We start from the raw sequence: 23,198 nt of genomic DNA, 5'->3' as shown, positions 1-23,198 counted from the left end.
GAAAATCAGGCTTTCCTCAGCACACAGGAGCTGGCACCTGAGCTGAGGCAGGCAGGGCCCACTGACTGCTACTGCAGAGGATGTTTCTCAAAGCTGACAGGGAGAATGTAATACAAAGGACAAAAGCCTGTCACCCAGTGGTGTCTCCTGGGACCCACCTGTGGGTACCATCTTTGGAGCTTAGTGTCAGAATGACAAGTCACTAAACTATCATAAGGTCATTGTCAGTCCTAGGAACTTTTACTGGGGAGATGTACTCCAATAATTAAAACATTAAATAACTCTGTTTAGGATGAACTCTCCCAATGTAATCAAAGCAACCCAAGGAAGAGAAGTTGGCAACATTCTCACTTGCACGATCTGGGAGGACACTCGAGTGTTCAAGCCACAGAGAATTTATTGAGAACTTTGTGTTTTATTAATTTCCAGAGGAAACCCCTATTTCCTTCTTTTCTCTGGGACACAGAATGGGGTAAATTCACTGTGAAAAAAAGGGCAAGTCCTTAATTTTACTTAGTGATGAGAGACAATGAAAATACAGGTCACTAAACATGGACTGCAGAGAAAATAATTCTGAAATTCCAGTGGGCACACATGTGCAGAAGAAAGATATGCCATGGTTTGCCTTCACTGACAAATGAAGCAACTGTATCTGAATAACGGAAACCACCTGCTAGCTCTTGCTTGTCAGTCATCGTGAAGCCAGAAGTACCAGGCTACACAGAAAAGCAATTCATCCTAGGACCAAGAAAAGGTATCCGATATACAGTGCAATTTTCAATGTCATTGTCATCAGCCTAGTGTTGTTGGCCATGGAAAACTTGTGTATGCACATGTACCTCTTTGGAAATAAACTCCTTAATTGTTTTCCAATTATTTAAAGCAAAATTAAGTATAAGCTAACTACTATGTTGACTTTAAAGATAATATTTGCTACTTTATTTTTCTTTTAGATATGGAACTATGATTTCTTAATCAGTGCACTTGTAAAGGCTAAATAAACATTTATATAATATAGATATAGACAATCACAGATTTAACTGTAGAAGGAATAAAAATGTAATTATGTTCAGATAAGAATTAGGAGAAAGTAGTTACATGTCACTTAATTAGCTGCAGAGAAACCCACAGGGACTGAGTTCCAAGCTCTTAAAGCCTAGTGTTAAATTAAATGCCTAATGACCTGTCATAGTTCTGTCTGCTGACTGACAAGTCCCGAACAGGCATTCAAGTCCTGCATTACTCGGTGGCAGGCACAGAAATGTGTGAAAGTGTGATGCTCAGAAAGAAGCTGAGGAGATGCATCTGGGAATTTGAGATCCATAGCAACAGCAGGTGTGTTCAAGCATGTGGAGCAAAGAAGCAGGCCCTTGCATTCAGTTTGTGAGTGTCTGCTACAGAGCAGAAGCAGAGAGCATGCACCTACAGGAAGGCTGATCTCTCCTATACGTTTTACAGAACTTGGTGTGGTTTCATGAGCTGTCATCCTTGAACCTGCCTGCTTTGTTCAATCTCACAGGGGAATGGATCATTGTTCACCAAACCACCAACACTTATAAAACTGCTAGGAAGTGAGGTGACTATCATTTCCTCTGTGATTTTATTTTAGGAGTGACTTTAGGTAGAAACACATCCTTAAAGTAAAATATATATAGAAGATAGATAGATAGATAGATAGATAGATAGATAGATGCATGCATACATACATGGATGATAGATGGATGATAGATAGGAAGTGAGAAACACAGAGAGACAGACAGAGAGGTGGCAATGTCCCCCTCTACCTATCAAAAGTACATGCTGGCCTTTCCAGGGATCCCAATAAGGTCAATCTTTGATACAGAACACTAGTGGCATTTGGGAGTTTATTTTTAGTGAACTCATTAAATGGGTTCAGAACTTTAATGAGTTCATTCATTTGCACTGTAGGAAATTTGGATTGAGCTTCAATTAGCAGTAGATAGCTTAGAAAAGGATCAAAGGCCTTGCGTTTAACCTGGAGTGTTTTCCATATGTGAGTGTGCATCACCTACCTGCTTGCTGACACACTCCCCTTGGGTGGTCTTAGGGCTGCAGCCTTTGTGTTCCTCCATCCCTTGTGCCATCTTTGATAACTAATAATCATTTCTTAACCATGAAAGTTGGGATAAACTCAGAAACATACAACCATAACTCTTGGATGGTGCAGAGGAGCTCTAGGAAGCTGGAATCAGCTCAGTTCCCATACAGTGGGAGGGCCGAACTGACAGGGACCTGCCCACGTCCTCATTCAGTTCAATCAAGGCTAGATAAAAGGAAAATTAGGTGTAGCAGAGGGGCTGATCTAATGTTGAGTTCTCTCCTCCCTTTACCAACCCTATTAACTCAAAAGACCAAAACCCACATTAGTGCCAAAGGTACATTCAACACCACAATGTTGCTGAAAAACTTCTGTTAAAGGAAGAAGTGAATTAAAAATATGTATTTTTCAGCTGATTTGCAAAGCCATAAAGAGGTAGATTGGTAATGTTTCACTGAACAGGATGTATTTATTTGCTTTCTGTTATGTAATATCTAGGCTACTCCACTGCTGGATTCATTTTTCAGTGTTCTCAGTGATGTGTGACTGAACCTAGGTAAGATTTCGGCTCTACAAATACTTAGGGAATCTGTCAAGCTCTCTGCATACATCCAGTGATGTCAGGAATATGAGAAATGACAGCACAGAAACAATTTTGACCTTCACAAATTCTACATCCTCAAAGATTATGCCAGAGACCGAGTGACAAGCTTCCTAAGACATGTCCCTAGCCATGCCTCTGTCTTACCTAATGCACAGGAAGAGTTCCGGTCTAGCTATGGGGTACATGGTTCTGACCTTTCCCCTTTATTTTGTGACTTTATTCTCAATGGCACAGGGATATGGGTACTGGCTTCCTGTCTGTCAAAGCTCTAAGTGAGACCAAAAGGACTACTGACACATACAACAATAGGTTTAAAAAAAAAAAGAAATATGTTCCACCATTAGGACCTAAACTTGCGCTCAGAGCCCAACATTTAATAAGGATAACACTTGGCACCATTTAATTCTCTGTGACTGGGAATCCATACAGTAAAATAAAACAGAAACCAAACAGTATACACAGCTTGTTCATTCTGATCTCCTCAGCAACCACAGAATTTAACACAGTCACTGTACTGCACTGCTAGGACTGGGGCAGGGTAACATCTGCTTTCCAAAAGCATGGTTCCTATAACTACGGCATCGTTAGTTGAATTCATAGAAATGGTAAATTCTTCACAGGCAAGATACTGGCATTTCTTTTGGGAAAAAACATTTGAACAAATCTTCATTCTGGTTCTAGCATGAGGGCTACTAATGTATATGTTGCTTGTTTTTGTCAAGTTGACACAGACTGGAGTCATCAGGAAAGACAGGCTCTTGCAATAGCAAAAAGAAAAAGAAAGAAAATACCTCTATAGGTGGCCTATACCCAAGTCCGATTCAACTTTTCTTGAATAATGATTGGCGTAGGAGATACAAGACCACTGTGGTGGGAGGTGCCACCATAGGGCAGGTGGTCTTGGGTGGCATATATACGTGTGTGTGTGTGTGTGTGCGTGTGTGTGTGTGTGTATACACACATATATGTGTGTGTGTTTGTGTACATATGTATATATGTATACACACACACTAAAAAGAAGACAAAAGCAGATGGAGCCAGGGGCATCAAGCCAGTAAGCAGCAGTGTTCCTCCACAGTATGTACTTCAGTCTAGTTGCCAGTTCCTACCTTGATCCCCTGCCCTGACTTCCTGCAGTGATAGAGTATAGCTTGGAAGTGTGAGATGAACTAACCCCTCTCCCCTTGCTACTTTTGGTCAATGTTTTATGATGTATACAATATGAGTAGCTATTGACACCGTAAGACGGGTGAGCAAGATGGGAACACTCCTAGCACAGCACAGTGTGGGATGTGTATAATGACGGAGTTCTCAGGGAAGTGAGATTTTATTTTTTGATAGCAATATATTCCTTATACAATTAACAGCACATTTGCTCCCTGAAAGGCTTTAAATGGATATTTTAGGTTAGCAGTCAATGTGATGACTATCCTAACACAGAACTCATGCCTTTGTGTACAATTAGGATCTTTAACTGGGATGCATCCAGGGCAAGTGGGCTATGAGGTGAGCATTCAAGAATAAGTAAGGACTTAGCTAACCCAAAGATTAGTGGGAAGGAATCAGACTCAGACCTGAGGCAAAGATCAACTTTGTTTAGACTAGACCAAGGAAAACCTATAATAAAAACTTGGAAGGCAAGGCATTCCACTAAAGCAGAGTTTCATTTAATACACGTGGTCTTGCTCAAAATTTTAGAATCAAATATATGTGGAGGCCAATCCTTTCTGGATAATCTAGAAATAGGTTTCATAAAACCCAATTTCCAATTTTAAAGAGTATACACGGGAGTAAAATTTTATTATGGATATTTTTATGCTGCCATCGGTCAAACAATTTCACGTTGCCTCATGAAAACTGTCAGCCCCAGAGGGTGGGGGTGGGGGTGGGGAACTGCTCTTTGGAAGCAAAGGCAGAATTTCATGAGCAACCATAGAAGAATTATTGTCATTTTGCTTCTCCACTGACGTCTCTAAGGACGAAAGGAGAAAATGCAAACTGCGTTTTTAAGAAGCACTCCTCTGAAAGGCCATTACTAATTCTTATTTCTTATTACAGGTTTTATGTAGTCCGTCTTTCATCTTAGTGTTTTTGAGGGTCCTATTACCTCCAAGATCACAGCTGCATATTAGCAGAATAACAGGCATCTTGAAAGGTTTTGGGGACTGATCAGACGCCTTTCCTTCCACTGCTGTTTTCACGTTGACATAACAAACAAGGGATGTAAAATGTTGACTTTTGTTCCCCAGACTTTGAAGGCAAGCTCACTTTGTAAAATCGTGAAGTAGACAAAGAACTGAGATAAAGAAACGGGTATTAAGGGGGATAAATAATTTTAATGATTCAGTTTGTTCACTGTCTCTCAGAATTGTCTAGAAGGTGTATGGAGGGCTGGCTGAGCGTGTCACCAAGCAGGAACGTATGACCTGAGCTCTGCCTGGAGTTTGTTACATGAAACATAGTCAAAGTCTTAAAGCCAGAGAAATGAAAGAATGATTCAGCTGCATGAAGCTCTTTTGTAAGCCAACATGCCCAAACATATGCATATGTAAGAAATTCACACTAAAATAATTGACTTGAGGTTTTTTTTCTTTTAAACAAGAATTTAGTAGCTTAAAGGATTAAGTCTTACTAAAGGCATTCTGTCAGGAGGACACTGAAAAGCAATTTATCAGAAGTTTGTTGCGGGGCTTTCAAAAAGTCTCTGTGACTGAGAGTAAAGTTAAAATTGAAGGTGCAAGATCAATGTAAAATATAATAATAAATTAAAAATAAGTAAAAACTACTTGATTCAGAGCTGCTAAGATGAACACTTGAACTTGGCAGACTGCCTCTCTTATTTTTTGTTTTGCGGTTTGAACATCTTAGTGATTTTATTACAATCACGGTGTAAAGAGAAAAATCAGCGCTGCACAGGAGACCTTGACAATCATTAACCAGTCCTGTAAATGCCTCAACCCTGAAGAGAACCAAAGAAAGACGATCGAGATGCAGAGATGCCGCGCAAACAAGAGATCTTTTAATCCTGCCCCCAAATCTGAATTCTGTCTATTAGCAATCAGGCACCTCTATGGCCAGCCCTAGGGTCCTGGCAACAGCAGGACAAGTCATCACTAGCTGCAGAGAGGGGACACATTCCCACTGTTGGTGGTGTTGCGTGTCCTCCTACGCATGTGCTATATCCAATAAGGGGCTCTATTCCTCCCCTCTTCTTCTTCTTTTTTTTAATTCCTTCACCCAGAGGCAGCCTTTGTATCCCCTCCTCCTTTTCTGAATAAATCTCCCATGTGAGACCTGTAGTATGGTGTGATTTCTTGGATCCCGCTACATAGATCCAACATTGTCACATGGAGTCCCATCATGCTGTCTACTGCTTATTAAAATTGTTGTAATTTCTTTTAAACATGGCTTCTTGATTCTTAAACATTAGGACCCCAAGGCTCGAGTCAGCACAAACCCAGTGTGGCTTCAGAGTCTGAGGAAGTGCACAGAACTGTTGTTCCAGTCCCTCTCAGAGGAAGACTTCAGTTTGTCTCAGGTGCCATGAGAACCACACAATAGTCAAAACCTAAGAATCGAGTTCAGGTATTCTGAATTGGAAAGATAATACGTAACAATAGAAAAGCGACAGGGCTGATACAGAACAGGCAATACTCAGTATAAAAGCAAGGGAGCATTTTAAAACTGCGTCATCTCAGGGTTAGATAGATTGCTCAGCAGTTAAGAGCACTGGCTCCTCCTGTAGAGTCTTTGGTTCTCAGCATCCACATGGCCACTCACAACCATCTGTAACTCCAGTTCTGAGGGATCTGATTTCCCCCTTCTGGATTCTACAGGCACTGAAGACATATGACACACACACACACATTCAGGCAAACAGTCATACACATAAAATAAAAAAGAGATTTTTAATAAAAATAAAGTAAAATTGATTAGTCTCTTTTCTTCCTTTTCATATTATGTAGTTTTCTTACATCTTGGTTAGGAATAGGCAATTATTTTCTTTCAAGAGTGGAAGAGAACAAATATTTTATGGAGGTTAAAACAAACACCTGAATGACCAAAAAAAAAAAAAAATCTCTCAGAACTGGATGTAAACAGATATTGTGACTGATACAGATATGAGTGGCCTAGGTACAGACGTGAGTGGTGGCCTAGATACAGATGTGAGTGGCAAAGTACAGATGTGAGTGGCCTAGGTACAGATGTGAGTGGCGTAAGTACATATGTGAGTGGTCTAAGTACAGATGTGAGTTGTCTAGATACAGATGTGAGTGGCCTAGGTACATACATGAGTTGTCTAGGTACAGATGTGAGTGGTCTAGATACAGATGTGAGTGGCCTAGGTACAGATGTGAGTGGCCTAGGTACAGATGTGAGTGGCCTAGGTACATACATAAGTTGTCTAGGTACAGATGTGAATCGTCTAGATATAGATGTGAGTGGCATAAGTACAGATGTGAGTTGTCTAGGTACAGATGTGAGTTGTCTAGATACAGATTGAGTGGCCTAAGTACAGATGTGAGTTGTCTAGGTACAGATGTGAGTTGTCTAGATACAGATGTGAGTGGCCTAAGTAGAGACTGGTGCTGTACGTATAGATGTGAGTAGCTTAGGTACAGATGTGAGCTGTTTAGGTTTTTTCACTGAAAACATCAAAATCTACCAAAATTTCATGGAAAAGCTATTTCCCACAACTAATTCTTTAGCCTCTATTCCTGACAGATCAAGAAGGTGAGCAAACATAAGAAAGCACCAATAGACTCATTACTGTTAACAGAAGACTCTTCTTGTGTTAGTTCTTAATAATGCATTCAAGTATAATAGCTTATAATTAATTGTCCTTACACCCACCCACAGGTGTTACTCTTCTTATAAATTTGTAAGGAACATGTTATATATATGAACATTATAAAATCCATTTTATTAAGTAAATGAGAAAACTCAAGAATCTCCGTGTGTGACCCTCTAGAGTTTAACATCTAGGCTGACAAGAGTTATAAGTGGTAGCGTCAAAATTCTCCACCTAGTCTAGGGAATCCAAATTTGTTGGGTTTCCATTTTATTACAAGTGACTGTACATGCTTTCATGCAGATGCCAAAAGCAACTTCAAATTATTGAACCACTGATCACTATTCTTCAATGTGGAGATAATTATGAATCCTGCCAACATTAAATGCCACCTCCTTACAAGAGAATAAAAGTGCTGTTAAATGTCACACTAATTCTGAGTAGCACTGGCTTGTCAGTGATGTGATTCTATCTCATTGATGGATTGTGTCTGGCAACACTTACCTCTTTTTGACGGTACTTAATGGCTAATTTTAGCCTCGCAAGATCATTTCCACTCTGTTCTTCGATCAGGCTATTGTCATCACGGTAATTAAGAATGATTTCCAGCTCTCTGGAACTCCGTGTCTGATCTAGGAGGTCCTTAGCAAATTGTTTGCACTGTCTAGACAGCTCCTCATACTCCGACTTGAATTCGTTCTCCACCTTGCTCAGTTCTTGTAGCTCCCAGCTTAACTGAAAGGCTGTGAGGAAAGGGTCTTCACTTGACAGGGCAATGAGCGAAGGGCTGGCCAGTGCCTTGTAGATGTTGAGCCTGGACCGTGAGTGCCTGAGGCTGTCCACATCTGAGCTGGAGACACACTCAACACAGTTACAGCGGACCTCATGGGGTCTGGGCACCGAGACACCTTTCTGGACCAAAAGTTTGATTATCTCATAATTATTTGTATGTGCAGCCAAGATGATCGGGGTGATGTCTGGAGTGAATTCGGAGAACTGTTTATCAAGGAGAATGGGAGGCACCTGAAAAGAAAAGAAAGCAGAGGTGTGGGCGTACATTCATTTCGTGAAGCTTTTGAATTTCAAACAGCACAGGACAGCAGTGCTGAGCAAGGGTCATAAATCATTTGTCATGTTTCCTTGCAGGAGAGACTTCTCCACACCCCCTTCCCATGAAAGAAAATTTCAAGAAAATTTAACTCCAATATAGTAAAATATCCTCCTTGGAAAATGAACTGTGACTTTTTTCTGAAATCTTAAAATGGATGGCCATGGGAGATCTAGAGGAAAAGCTTTCCTTACTCCTGTTATTTTTCAACAGATAGTCTTTTCTTTTCTATAGATACTGGCTTGATAATCAATAAATAAACATTGAAGAAGTTGTTTTTAACACCAAGATCTCAGGGCTAGAGAGATTGCCCAGTAGTTAGAACACTGGCTCATCTTGCAGAGGACCTGTCTTCGGTTACCAGCATCAACATGATGGCTCACAACTGTCTATAACTCCAGTTCTGGGGCATCTGGTGCCTTTCTCTGGCCACTGTGAACATGATACATACATGGTAGACATACATACCTGCAGGCAAATACTCATAATGACTTTGAATGTTTTCCTAAGTCTTACTGTAAAGATAAAGATGTTTCTAATGGAGTTATTTTAATATCATATAGCCATGCAGTTATCTGCATACATGGAGACTCTTTTCCCTTATGTGTCAACAGCTGTTCTCAGACGTCATCCATGTACTTCATGGTGAAGCCACTTGTCTCCAATCTGAAGCATACAATTTTAAAAATCCACAGTGTGCTACTTTACCCAAATTTATAAATACCTGTTATTAGAATCTGTACTTTTTACACTAGTAATGAAATAAACAATTTTAGGAGTGAAATTTATCATAACGTGACAGCTATCCAATCAAAGAGTCTTTGTCCCTTTTTATTCAGAATTTCTTAGAATATATTACACTGACAGAAAAAATGTGCACATAGTATTATTTTGTGTATTAGAAATGTTAAAAATAGTATACATTTGTTTGTTTCTTTGTTTTCAAGACCTGATCTCACTATGTAGTTCTGGATGTCCTGGAACTAACTATATAAAACAGGCTGGCCTTGAACTCACAGAGTTCGCCTTCCTCTGCCTCCAGAGTTCTGGAATTAATGGCGTGCATAGCCTTACCCCACTAGTAGCCATATTCTAATATGGATGTTTTCTTAGTTGGACATAAACATGTGAATAGGTTCCTAAGTCCATCTCATGTAGAATAGTTTGCCTAATAACATGAAGTTTCCATGATCCAAGAGTCTTCTACATACTGCAGCATACAAAACCCAGAAGTTTCATAAAACAGATACTTCTCAAGTAGTTTAATCAAAACTAGCTGGGTTCTGAGGCTTCATTTTGTTCACAGTATAATCTATCAGTGTAATACAATAGCACTTGTTAAAAACTCGGTTTATAAATGTTTTCTCTCTCATACATGCAGATTTCTTTGACTTTCTAATTCAAATCATTTAAAGTTTACTTTAAAATCCAATTAATAGATGCTATTTAGAATTTGAAAATGTACACATACACCCAATGATACAAAGGCATATTTCTATATGAGCTATTTAGTCAAGAATAAGTGGCATTTATATGGATGAATCAATGAATGGGTGGATGGTTAGATGGATGGATGGATGAATGGATGAATGGATGAATGGATGAATGGATGAATGGATGAATGGATGAATGAATACTTGGATGGATGAATAGATGGAAAGAGGGATTGCTTAGGTTACACTCTTATCCAATCAAATTCAACTATACAATCTCAGGGATAACTTACTGCTCCAAAACAGTAAGCAGTATGCAGGTTGCTAACACACAGCAACACAACTCTCGGGTCTCAGGGTAAGGCGAAGAATTTACCAACATGGCCACAGTTAGTCCATGAAGCAAAGATGACTGGGCTTGAAACTTTAAATGTAATAACAGTTTGATCTGACATATGATCAGGAAGCTGAGAGTGAAGGAACCACCTTTACATGCCTACAGTTCTCAATGTACCTATCTTTAACATCTGTATGACGTGAGCTCACAAAATCTTAGGCTGCCTGTGGAGCCTAATGCAGAGAACACTACTCTGAACAAGGCATGTTGAAATGGTAACAGAGAATATTTAAATGTTTATAATATGTCATTTAGGAGCTAGAAAAATTAAAATATATCTCCTCCTAGTTAATATATGTTTTTTATTTTTTTATCTATCATATTCTAAGTTGAACTGTTTGCACATGGTCAGCATTCAGTGGGTTTAAACAGTTGGCAGATAGAAGCGCTTGGTGTAATAGTAATTAGGTGGGGGGATGGGGAGTGGATGTGGATTTCATCAAAACATAAACAATAAAAATGCCTTAAGTCCCATTGAATTAAAATCAGAAGAGTCAACAGTGGACTTTTATTGCAAAGAGTTGATCATTGGTCATTTAGTGAAGAACTGAGAAATTGGACTTTCAGGAAAGAAAATTATTATATTTAATTTTTGAAACAAAGAGGTTATAATTACTTAAAGAGAGAATGTTCTATCTTTATGATTATTAGAAACATCAAGTGGAAAAAGTCGGCTGTAACATATACAACACACACACACAAGGGTGCAAACACACATGGCATTTTTCTTCATAAAGGGAAATATTTGGCAAATGTATCATGTAAGTAAAAGAAACTTAAAGAGAAAGCAAATGTTAAATAAAACATAAACATCAAGGACGGTCCCTGTTCTAAGCAATGATTGGACTATAGAAGATAGCCCAGACCTCTGGTGTGCTAAAACAATCACACTGTCTTAGATGCCTACTAAGATCCAAGGCATTAAAACCAGTGCATTACAATCACCAGTGTTGCAGAATACACGAGAAACAAAGGGACAACTTTGAATATTCTCACTACAAAAAAAATCACAAATGGCCCAGGGGTGGGGCCTGTTGAGTGTGTTGACTGAAGCTTTCTTTGTTCAGTGTCCACTGCCCCCAAAACCTGAATAATTGTACATGCCAAAACTACATTTTCAGAAGGAAATTAGAAAGTCTGCCTTGGATGGCTTACATGGTCCTGCACTTGGTAAAGTTACCATACACTGTATCATGCTCCTGTATTTGGTAAAGTTACCACACACTGTATTAGACACACAAGGTCCCATACAACATTCATATAGTAAAAGTCGGTATGTAAAACAGAATAGATTACATAGAGAGCTTTTAGAATGGAAATTACAGTAATGATAAAATATTTAACAGTGATGCGTGTGAGCTAAAGAAAATTAAAATCCAGTAGAAAAAGTAAAACCGTACTGTCTGGAATGATATCCGAATATGGGGAAAATCTATTGTCAGTAGATGGTAGCTAACAGAGAAGTCAATGACTGGCCATTGCGCAGAAAACCAGATGCAGCAGAATGCTCAGCCTTTAATGGGACATGCATATCCCATTACATCTACTCAGAGTGCAGAGATAATTGAGGAAGAGGAGGTAGAAAGACTGATGAGGGAAAGGTGGTGTGTGAATCCAGGAACCAGTGTCTGCAGGTCACAGCAAGGTACACTTGATCTCGAAGTGGCTGTGACAGCATGCTCATGCCATGCAAGCCCTGATCTCAGTGCAAAGAAAAGTGAGAACCAAATCCCACCCCTAGCTATGGAGATTTAGGGGAATTTCCCCCTAATTAATTGATTGGCTAATAAAGACAAGAAGAAGCCAATTGCTGGGCGAAAAGGAGGAGGAGGGCCTTCTGGTCCGAATGAGGAAGCAGAACGTGGGAGGAAGAAACAGGTCTTTTTTACTGAGAGGTGGGAGCAAGAACAGACAAGATGTTGTCTGGGAACTGTTAGACCTGGTGGCGGCTTCTGCCACCGGAAGATTTCCAATATAGAATAGTTGATGAGTTTAGGACGATAGATTCTGCACCCAATGGTTGTGTCATCTGTTGATTTTAAACTAAGATTGTCTGGTGTTTTTCATTCGCAGCGATTCAGGTAGGCCGGAGGGAAAGAACATAGCTGGGGCAGAATTCAACCAGGCTTTCGAACAGGAAGACTGGGCAAAGGATCGAGCTCCAGGGGAGAGGTAACTTTTGTGGAGCATGGGCTGGCGAGAGTGAGCCCACAGCTGGCTGAGGGGACCAAGAGAGCCATCTTGTAACTCTGGAGAGGCAGAGCCGGCGTTTGTGGCTTTGGCCAGGAGAAACAGGAGATCTTGGGCTTGGGCTATGCACTTAGCTAGGAACAGAGACCGCCAATGACGGTGGAGCAGGATTTAACATGGATAGGTCTTAAAACTATATGCTACAGCTATTAGCAGTTGTTAAGTGTTGAAAAGGGGAGACTTAGTTCTTTCTAGAGTCTACCTGTGGTGAGCAGACCACCACTCAGTGGAAGGCAACATCTGTAGGAACATCTGAGCAGCAGAAATTTATCTGGTTAGGTTTTAAGGCACAGAGTTGTATGAATGGCAAAGTGGACGTGGGGAGAGGTGAGAGAAGGGATTAAATATGACCAAAACACATTGCACAAAATCCTCAAAAAGTAATGAAAAATTAATGATGATGGTTTGTATATGCTTAGTCCAGGGATAGGCACTATTAGGAAGTGTGGCCTTGTTGAAGTAGGTGTGTCCCTGTGGGTGTAAGCTTTAAGAGCCTCATCCTAGCTGTCTGAAAGTCAGTATTCTGCTAGAAACCTTCAGATGAAGATGTAGAACTCTCAGCTCCTCCAGCACCATGCCTGCCTAGATGCTGCCATTTTCCCACCTTGGTGATAATGTCCTGAAACTCTGAACCTGTAAGCCAGCCCCAAATATATGTTGTCCTTTCTAAGACTTGCCTTGGTTATGGTGTCTGTTCACAGCATTAAAACCCTAACTAGGGCAATGAGTTTAAACAATAGAACTGAAGAAAATATAAACATTTCTAATCTATGAAATATGGAGGAAATCATAAAATCATTATGTCAAGTTCTATATAAATATATGTATTTCATAGCATTTTGTTGGAATCTTTTAATACTAGAAGTTGATGAAATAATGATCATTATTATTAATGATCATTAATAATAATATTAATAATATGGAGAAATTATCTAAGAATAAAAATTATTGTCGACTCCACTTCAAGAATATAACAAAAATATGAATTTTCTGAACAGCTATTTTAGAATGATCCCTGAGGATTATATATAATACCTTTGCATGTGAATAGTGGCGTTTGTAGTCTTGTGGATAAGCAGATCGTTTATTAAGTGACACTTAAGCAATTTTCCACCCAAACAAAATTAGTCCTCTCACTCAGTTTATAACAGTAAATTTTATATGAAGTAAATATTTAAATATTAAAACCAAAAGGCAACATAATTATAGAAAAATAAATAGTTATGTGGCTCTGAGGTTAAGGAGAACTCTCTCAGCAAAAATGTAAACACAGAATTGAAACCTGAATATTTTATTATTCAGTTCTTGCATGTAATGTTGAAAAATACCAAGTATGAACTCAGAAAATGAACTAATAAACAACAGTAAAGGACATGTGCAACACAGGGAACATACTTACTATCCCCACTACCCAGAGCAGCAATGATTTGAAAAGAAATTCGTGTGCCAGGCAAGAGACACATTGCTGCTTCTAAATATCTCCCTTACAGGAGAAAATCAAAGCATCGAAAACAAAATGCCAGGATATTTCTCACTGACAGTTATACAAAGGAAAATTATAACAATAGCAAAATGTACCATGCTCCTACCATGTTGCCAAATTTGAAACACCATAGAGACAAGGTACAACAGTTACAGAATGGTAGTTTCTGTAACCTTGCAGGAGGGTTACCTGCTACTTTTGTGAATTCTGAGAACCACACTTTTCACTCCAGAAAACACTTCACACAAGCAGGGCATGGTGACAATATTTCTCCATACTTCTCCACACATGACCTTACTTAACTGCAAGTTCTACATCCAGATTCAACAAAGCACACATCAAAAGTTCTTTAATAATGTTTCTACTGGGGATAAAGAGATGGCTCAGAGTTAAGAGCACTTACTGTTCTTGCAGAGGATCTGGGATCCCAGCATCCATGTGGTAGTTCATAGTCATTTGTAACCCCAGTCTTAGGGATTCTGATACCCTCTTCTAGCCTGTGTGTATCCTGAATGCACATGTGTCCAGACATATGAAGGCAAAACATTTATACACATAAAAATCATAAATAAAATGTCTTGTAAAATGTATCTGCATTAAGTATGTACAAACTTTTATTTGTTATTCTTTCCCCATATGTAAAAATTCTAATTATGGATCATTTGCATTTCATTGGGCATCATAGATAATCCATAATTAACATGCAGACACTGTGCCCTTTTATATAAAGAACTGGAGCATCCCAGAGGTTGCGTATGCTAGGAGAATCCAGTCTCCCATGGATAGCAAAAGCAGTCTGTGTTACTCTTAGCCATGATAGAAATTTGGAGATCACATCGATATTTTTCAAACATAAACATTTGAGAAAAGCAGAGATATTCTGCATTGTCTACACTATACCAGACATGTACCTTGTCTGACCCTGCTATACCACAGAATCTCACTTGGTGAGCAAAGACTCACTCATCAGGGGAACCTGGCATGTTAACATCAAATTCCATCACTCATTTCCTTGTTGATTTTTCTTTCTCCTTCCTCTTTAACCAAATGTATCAAACATTCGTACATAGTCCAAGCATCCTCACTGCAGTGATAAGCATGGTAAAGGTTGGCTGTGTTTAAGCTGCCTTTTCTTTCCTCTAATGTGGGCGGGTGAGAGGAGAGGTACTGTCAATTATCCATGAGAGGAGATGAACAAGCACTTGAAGAAGCTGGTGAAAATAGTAACACATACTATGTGAATTCCATTTCCTTGTCTCCTTAAAGGCTCTTACAAAGCTCTGTGAACCTCCCAAAGACGTAATACACCCAACATTAATGACATATCCATGTCCACTGTCAGCTTTGCAAATGATTTTAATTATTAATCATTAATACATTTGTTTTAAGCTACATTAAACATATGGCTTTGTGTAAGCCTACAGAAAGTCCTGCTTCAAATGAAATATACTGACAAATAGAAATGCCACTGACTTTGAGAAGTTCAGGGGGCACATGGGAAATACAACATTGTGAGACCTTTGATGGCAGACTGTAGAGATAGAAATACTTGCATCGCATGAAATGGGTTATGGACAAACACATCTCACCTAGTTGACTGACATCATGTAAATGTGCCTGGAGTCTGATAATAATGCCCTAAGTAACAGCTAACACATAGGAAACACCATGCTCTATGGCCTGTGCTGAGAACTTGTGTCCTACCTTGGTCAATCTTCAGGATTATTATTTTTTTTAGTTAAATGTTTTGTTTTATACAAATAAGAATGGCAAGTCTTAGTGAAATTAAGTGCCATGTCCATGTCCATAAATGCATGCATCCCAACTTTAAATTATTCAATATACTATACATTTCTTTTTAAAAATGTATTTTTTATTAAAGAGCGTGTGTGTGTGTGTGTGTGTGTGTGTGTGTGTGTGTGTGTGCATGCGCACACATGCTCTGCATGGATGCCAGAAACCAAACTCAGGTCCCTTGGAAGTGCAGCAAGCGCTTTTAACCTATGAGTCATGTCTCCAGCCCTGAGACTATGTCTCTTCTGGCTAAGGCAACCATGACAGCCACCAAGATAAAATGACCCACATTAAATTCTGCCTCAACCACTTTTAGCTACATGAAAAATAACAAAGCCAGTTAATACCTTTCTATTTCTGCTCTCCCATTCTCTAATGCACACATTTATTCCAGATCTTTCTCACTATAGATTAAGATTCAGAGAAACATTTATCAAAGACTTCTCAAAGTTTATTCCCACAGGGTTGTGATAGGTGAAAGGTGAAGCTCTGTTGATCTTTATAAAATCACCAAACAGAAGGCAGGGTGTATGACAACCTTGGGACTGTTTGGAGGAAGAGCAGAGAACTGTCTTGTTCGGTTTCTCCAGATTAATTTGCTTCTCCTCACATAAACACAGTCCCAATTATAGTACTTCATTCATCTGCAAGGTAGAACAGCCATTTTCTGGCGGGCAGTTTCATAAGCACATATGTCAAGGTTTAGAGGGATTTCTGTTACTAAAATTTTAAGCTATTGATGCAGGGCATGAAGATCTTTGCTGTGAACTGCTATGTATATTTTCCAATTGGTGATCACTGAACATTCTCTGTATGTATAGATACTATAAGTTATAGTGAAGAAAAATCTATTAAATGTTCTTTAGAAGATGTTAACCAGCAGAGTTTAAATATAATTTCCTAGGAATTGTCAGTAGTTATATGCTAACTCTGGCCCATTATTTGACTTTCAATTTATCTTGATAATGTTTTGCCATCTCCTTTTTGGAACTCCCTGGTCCTTGGGCGTCCATGACAATTTTTCTTGGGCTAGACAATTTTTCTACAGTGTTGGTATAGATATTGTTACAGTAATTGCAGTATTCAGAATGTTATTGAAGGACAACACCTGTTCTTTAGTTTTTCTCATCAGAAAAAAACTGAATATAGTCTTGACTGAGATTCTCTTAAGGAGTAAAATCAATCAAAGGTAGACATAAAAGCATTCTATATGTAATACTTCACAAAGCATAATCTGGTATCATCATTGTGATTGACATCTTCACTATCACTATCATCTCTATGGTAGCCCTCTCTTAGTCTCCCCAGGTGGCATGCGTCCATTCCACTCTTTAGCTGTGTTCCTGCTGAGAATCAATAAAGCCAATGTCCCCTCAATTCTCTGCACAGCGCTAGCTGTTCTCCGGGCATGAACTGTGGGTGGTGTAACGTGAAAGTCTATGTTTCTAGCCATTCAATAGCTGCTTGGTGCAGCTGGAGCTTCTGCCACTCATTTTGCCAGCTTCCAGGAATATAGCAGTGTGCACAGCAGATAATGTCTTTGTCTTCATTCAGAGAAATAATAAAGACATGGTCCCTAAGTAAACAAGATGATGGATCTATTAAAAACGGAAGAACTATAGAGTTCTCCAAGAAAGCCACAGTAGAGTAAGAAGAAAGGAAACATAGAACAGAGATTGGATTAAAGCTCTCTGGATTAAAGCAAAGGGAAATGAGGCTGTGACAATGAGGTATGGGAGGGTCAAGTGATGCCTGTGTGACTAACGGCCGAGCACTCTTGGAAGATGGGACAATGGGCATAAAGACTATAATACCTGGGCATGCCTGGAGCTTTGGGCAATTGAAGAGAAAACAGTTGGTTGTAGAAGAGTGTAGATGGCAATATTAGATGAAAGTAGATGATAGGCATGCAATTTGACTCATTTTCAGAAACTGTGGCTGTTATGTCATAGCAACATGAAAAGGGTAATGAGACATTTTGAGTGGAGGGACAACATGCAGAACCACTCTGGCATGTGCATTGAGCTAAAGGAATGGAGGATCCACTAAGGAGGAAGAGGACAGTCCTCAACGTAGATAATACTGGGTAGGTATCTAAGCCGTTGTGATTTGTTAGTGGAACATTATAGACATAAGATGAAATCCCACACAGAGAGGCCAAGGGTGACTGAACATCCAGACCTGAGCAGAGCAAGAGGCAAATCCTTGAGAACATTCTCAGAGAAAGAGTTTGGAGACACAAGAGAGTTCAAGATACAGTCTTTTCAAGTTGAACTTGAAATAGCATAAGAATGTGGACCTCAATATTTGACAGTTATCAGCATACAAGCAGTATTTAAAGCCATGAGCCTGAATGTCATTTTACAAGCTAGAAGTGAGTGCAGGAAGAAAATAGTAGTTAGAGATTTGAACTTGCTGACATTTCAAATTTTAGACTTTGAGAAGATGAGCGAGGAGCTGTAAAGGGTACGGAGAACACAGACAGTGGAACAGGCGATTGTACAGTGTGGAATGCAGAATGCTGAGGAAGATAGGCTAAATGAGTGGGTGGACTTTCCCTTATGATCAAATCTATTAGCACAAGAAAAAACAAGAGGTATTACTTCAGGGAGTAGCAAACATGTCCTGTGGACTTGCTACATGTCTGGGGAAAGAAGGCAAAGAATTAAGCATGAAGACAAGTGGGAGTCACATGTACTCACTCAAAGTGAATCAGCATGCCTTTAGAATGAAACTAGTCCGGATGGCTGCATGCCTTTCTTCAGCCCTCTCTGGATTCCCGGTTATAAGACAGAGTTGCAGAGACTGGAATTTTTCCAGATAATATTACAAAAGGAGTGTATCAGTCAACCATCCATTACTGTATCAAGTACTTGTGATGAGCAACTTAAAAAGACAAACAGTTGATTTGGGTTCAGGATGAGAGGATTCTGTTCATGGCAGATATCCTGGATGACTGGGTCTGTGGAGCATATCATGGTAGTCTTGGAGGCACGTTAATCTTCTGGTGTACTATCCATGACATAGCACCTCACACTGGTCCAACCTGTTAAAGTCCCACCGTTCCCTCAAGCACCATGAAAGAGTGACATACAACTACAGCAAGGCATGAGGGGAAACCTGAGTGCAGATGGGAGGTGTTACTGATGAACCATGGGACATGTGATGCCACAGGCAAGCAGAATCACAATGCATTGGGATGTTAATTCTAGAAGGAAGGAGGAGCAGGGGTGAAATCATTTACAGATTTAGAAAAGATGAACCAAGTGACCTGGAAGTGACGATAAAGAACAGTCCTAATGAGTGACAGATGCTTGTAAGACAGACTCTGACTTCAGACAAACCATAGCCTTCAAAAACCAGTGTGGGAAGAATATTAATAAAACAACAGAAAATCCTAGAATTTCAGATATGACCAAGGCACTTAGGCCAGAAGAGAGTGTTGAGACAATCACAAAAGGCTCAAGGAATTAAATAAGGTCAGGGTAGGAAATTATTTTTACTGTAGAAAGAAATGGATACTCAAGCACAACAGGCATTTAGAAACTTAGAACACTGTCAGAGAATCTCTTCATGAGGCACAAGAGAAACTTGTTATGAGGCAGGAGGGTAAAAATGCAAATAAGAAACAGTATTCAAAGCTTCAAGAGGATTGGTGGGATAGCACACTTGTCCTTAGAACCCACAATAAAAAAAAAGCATGGTGATACATACTTGTAACCTCAAAATAGGGGAGGAAGAGAGAAGTACATTCATGGGACTCACTGACTAGCCAGCCTCTCCTAGTTACAGAACACCAGGCCAATCAAAGACTCTGTCTCAGAAAACAAAGAGGAAGGTAACTGAGGAATGGTATTCAAGGATGAAATATTGCTTCTATACATATGGGTGAACTGCGTGGAAACCCACATACATGTACTGACCTGAACATATACCAAAAAACTCACTGTGAATACAAATACACACATGCGTGCTCATGAATACACATGCACATATGCATGCCTCAAAGGCTATAAGGGGGAAATAGCAACTCACTAACACAGGCCAAATTATCAATATAATGTCAGATCTCTGGTTGATAGCCTGAAATTCAAGCCCAGAAAATAAAGAACTACCAATTAAGGTGGTTATCTCCAACAGAGGAATCTTTTTAAACTGATGAGAAATTCAACGGAAGCTCATGACCACAAAGCAGCATGCTGAAGAACTTAAATGGGTATAATATACAGAGAATAATGGAAGAATGTCAATCACAAGAGCACAAGAAAGAAAAATCTAGAACAAATGAAAGGAAAGAAAAGAAGTGACCCACAGCTCTAACAAGCCAAGTCTGGTAGTAACAGGAAAGAAAGTAAAGAACAGTAGTCTAATCCATGCCCTCAAAATCAACATGAATTTGTAAATATGTGTTAATAATGAATTTAAATATAAGTGCCTCAACCTACTAATAGAAGGCTTGATTGGATTAGAAACTGTATCTGATCAGATGGTGTCACACAACAGGTACCCACTGGTAAAGATATCCTTAGATTGAAAGTCAAAGGATAGATGCCAGTCTTTGAGATGAAAAGAAACCAAATATAATCCACTCTAGCTATTCTGGTAGTTGGTATTGTATACTTAAAACCAAAATTACTCTAAAAAGACAGCAAAGGCCACTATGTATTAGTAAGAGGAATACTTCATCAGGAAGATATAACAATTGTGAAAATATAAGCACCAAGCATCAATCCTTCAGATTTCATAAAACAAACAAAAATAGACATAAAATTTTGAATACATCATCATACAACAAGAGTGGGGGATTTCAGTACTCTGTTCTCCTCTTTCAATAGACAATCTAAAATAAAACATAAACCAATAAATGTCAGAGTTACACAACATTATAGATCAAATGCACTCAACAGATATCTATAGAATATCACATCCAACAGAAACAAGATATATTCTTCTCTGGAGCCTGTGGAAAATTTAGGAGATAAAGCAGTCCTTTCATAGACACCTATGACCTACAAAAATTAAATCAGGAATATACAAATGATGTAAACAGTGAGAAAGACTAAACCAGTGGTAAAAATTTCTCCCATGATGAAAGACTCTACACCAGACAGATTTGATACTGAATTATTTCAAACATTGTTGTTAGAAGAGCTAACAACAATCCTCTTCAAACTGTCTCATAAGACAGAAAGGAACAGACCTTTACCAAGCTTACTCTATAAAGCTGGCATAACCTTGAGGCCAGAAATGGAAAAAGCCAAACAAAGAAAACTACAGGTGAATTTCCTTGATGAATATAAATTTTCACAATATAATTTTTCAAAACTTAAAGAATACGTTGAGGAGATCATGCATCATCACCAACCATAACTAACTTGCATTCCAGGAATATAAAAGTCATTCATGATACACAAATCAACAAGGTTAACTCAAGACAAAAACAGAGTTAGGGACAACAGTCAATGATCATTTTTATCAGTGCAGAAAAGACACAAAAAATGGCTCTAAGTGATAAAATGCTAAAACAAAACAAAACCAAAAATTTAAATATAATAAAAAAGCTGTCAATGCCAAACCCATTGCCAATCATTACTCTAAACTGTTAAAACCTAAAAGCATGGCCTCTAGATCCTAGTGTGAAAGATGAATAACAACTCTCCACATTCCTGTTCAGTATAGAGTTCACATCCTTAGCTAGAGTGATGATAGACTAGAATAAAGTGAATTAGAAAGAGGAAAGGAAGAAGTCAATTTCTTCTTATTTGTAGATGACATGACTCTGTACATTAATGAGCCTAAAGATTCAACTAGAACACTCTCAGACCCAATCAACCATACAGTCCAGTAGGAGGATGCAAGATCAACTTACAAAATTAGTAGCTTTTCCATATGGGAACTATAAAGCCACATAATGAAATAATGAAATAAATGAAAAGAAAACTCCACTCAGAGTAATTTTTTAAAAAGAACCTAGGAGTAGGACTAAAGAAAGATGTGTAAGACAAAAACAATTAAAGAAGATACTAGAATATCTAAAGAACCAACCAAGTCATGGATCAGTCGAATAGATACTATGACAATGGCTCTATTAAGGAAGTTAATCTACAAACAATATAATCAACATCAAAATCCTGATTCTGCTCCTCACAGAACAGAATCAACAGCTACAAAGTTGATCTGAGTCCCCAGGTAGCAGAAGCAGCACCTGCCTAAGTGCAATGCTAGGGATACCACAAATACTCGGCAAGAACTTACATCACAGAGCCATGGAAACAAGCATAATACAGCACAAAACATACACACAGACCAAACGGTGAGCACAAAGGTCACAGAAATCAAACTTGAAGGATTAGACTTACCTAATTTTTGAAAAATGCATCAAAAACATAAATGGTTCTAGGGCCAAAGGCCTCGGCCTAAGATCTGAAATGATGAAACTGCTAAGGGGAAGGAATTCAAGATGCAGGTGCACACAAGAGTGTCGGATGCAGGCTCTAGGGGAAGCAATTCAAGATGCAGGCACATGCGAGCATGTCTGATACAGACTCCAACAGCACAGGCCATAATCCCATCCCAAAAACTGACTTTTTTTTTAGTAAACAATGGTTTCAGTTGTTTACATTCCATTAATATCTTTATTTTGCTGTTCTTTTTGGCTGCATGCAAGTCTATAGTTATATATCATATAATATATATATGTATATGTATACATATATATATGGAGAGAGAGAGACAGAGAGAGATAACTTATATATGTTATAATTTGATCACAAGAAATTAAAAAGCTTGTCAGCAAAGGACACAATCACGTCAGTGGAAAGAGAATGTGGAACTAGAACAATAGTCTTTACGAGCTACATATCAGACAGGGATTCATATCTAGGATATACAAAGAACTATAAAAGCTTTAAAGGCAAAAATGAAATCACCCAGTCAACTAATGCATAAATGAATGTATTGGCAGTTCTCAAACACAAAAAAAATGTAAATGGTCAAAAAAGACTTGAAGATGTGTTTAACACACTTAGCAATAGGGTAAATTCAAATTAAGACTGCTCTGAGATCCGGTCTCCTCAATGGAACAATGATTTAAAGATGCTGACAAACGTGTTAGAGATGAGGAACACTAATTATCCACTGGTGGAAATATAAAATTATGCAGTCACCAAGGAATTCAGTGTGTAAGTTCATACAATGATTAGAAAGAGAACTCCCATATGACTCACTATACCATTCTTGGTTATATAGGAGAAGACCTTAATTCAATAGACTTTTAAA

At 38.8% G+C, this 23,198-nt stretch overlaps 1 protein-coding gene across 3 annotated transcripts in view; it reads right to left on the bottom strand.

Moving 5' to 3' along the window:
- The window catches only part of Trpc4 (transient receptor potential cation channel subfamily C member 4), a 161,476-nt gene that overhangs the window by 88,796 nt on the left and 49,482 nt on the right, over positions 1 to 23,198 (bottom strand). For all 3 annotated transcript variants that reach the window (XM_076932362.1, XM_076932364.1, XM_076932363.1), the window contains exon 3: positions 7,960 to 8,478. In XM_076932362.1, coding sequence (XP_076788477.1) covers positions 7,960 to 8,478 — 519 coding nt within the window. The remainder of the gene's footprint in view (positions 1 to 7,959; positions 8,479 to 23,198) is intronic.

The sequence above is a fragment of the Arvicanthis niloticus genome, chromosome 4 (genome assembly GCF_011762505.2).
Source record: "Arvicanthis niloticus isolate mArvNil1 chromosome 4, mArvNil1.pat.X, whole genome shotgun sequence".
NCBI lineage: Eukaryota > Metazoa > Chordata > Mammalia > Rodentia > Muridae > Arvicanthis > Arvicanthis niloticus.
The sequence above is the reverse complement of the archived record's forward strand: the minus strand, read 5'-3'. Positions and strand labels throughout refer to the sequence as shown.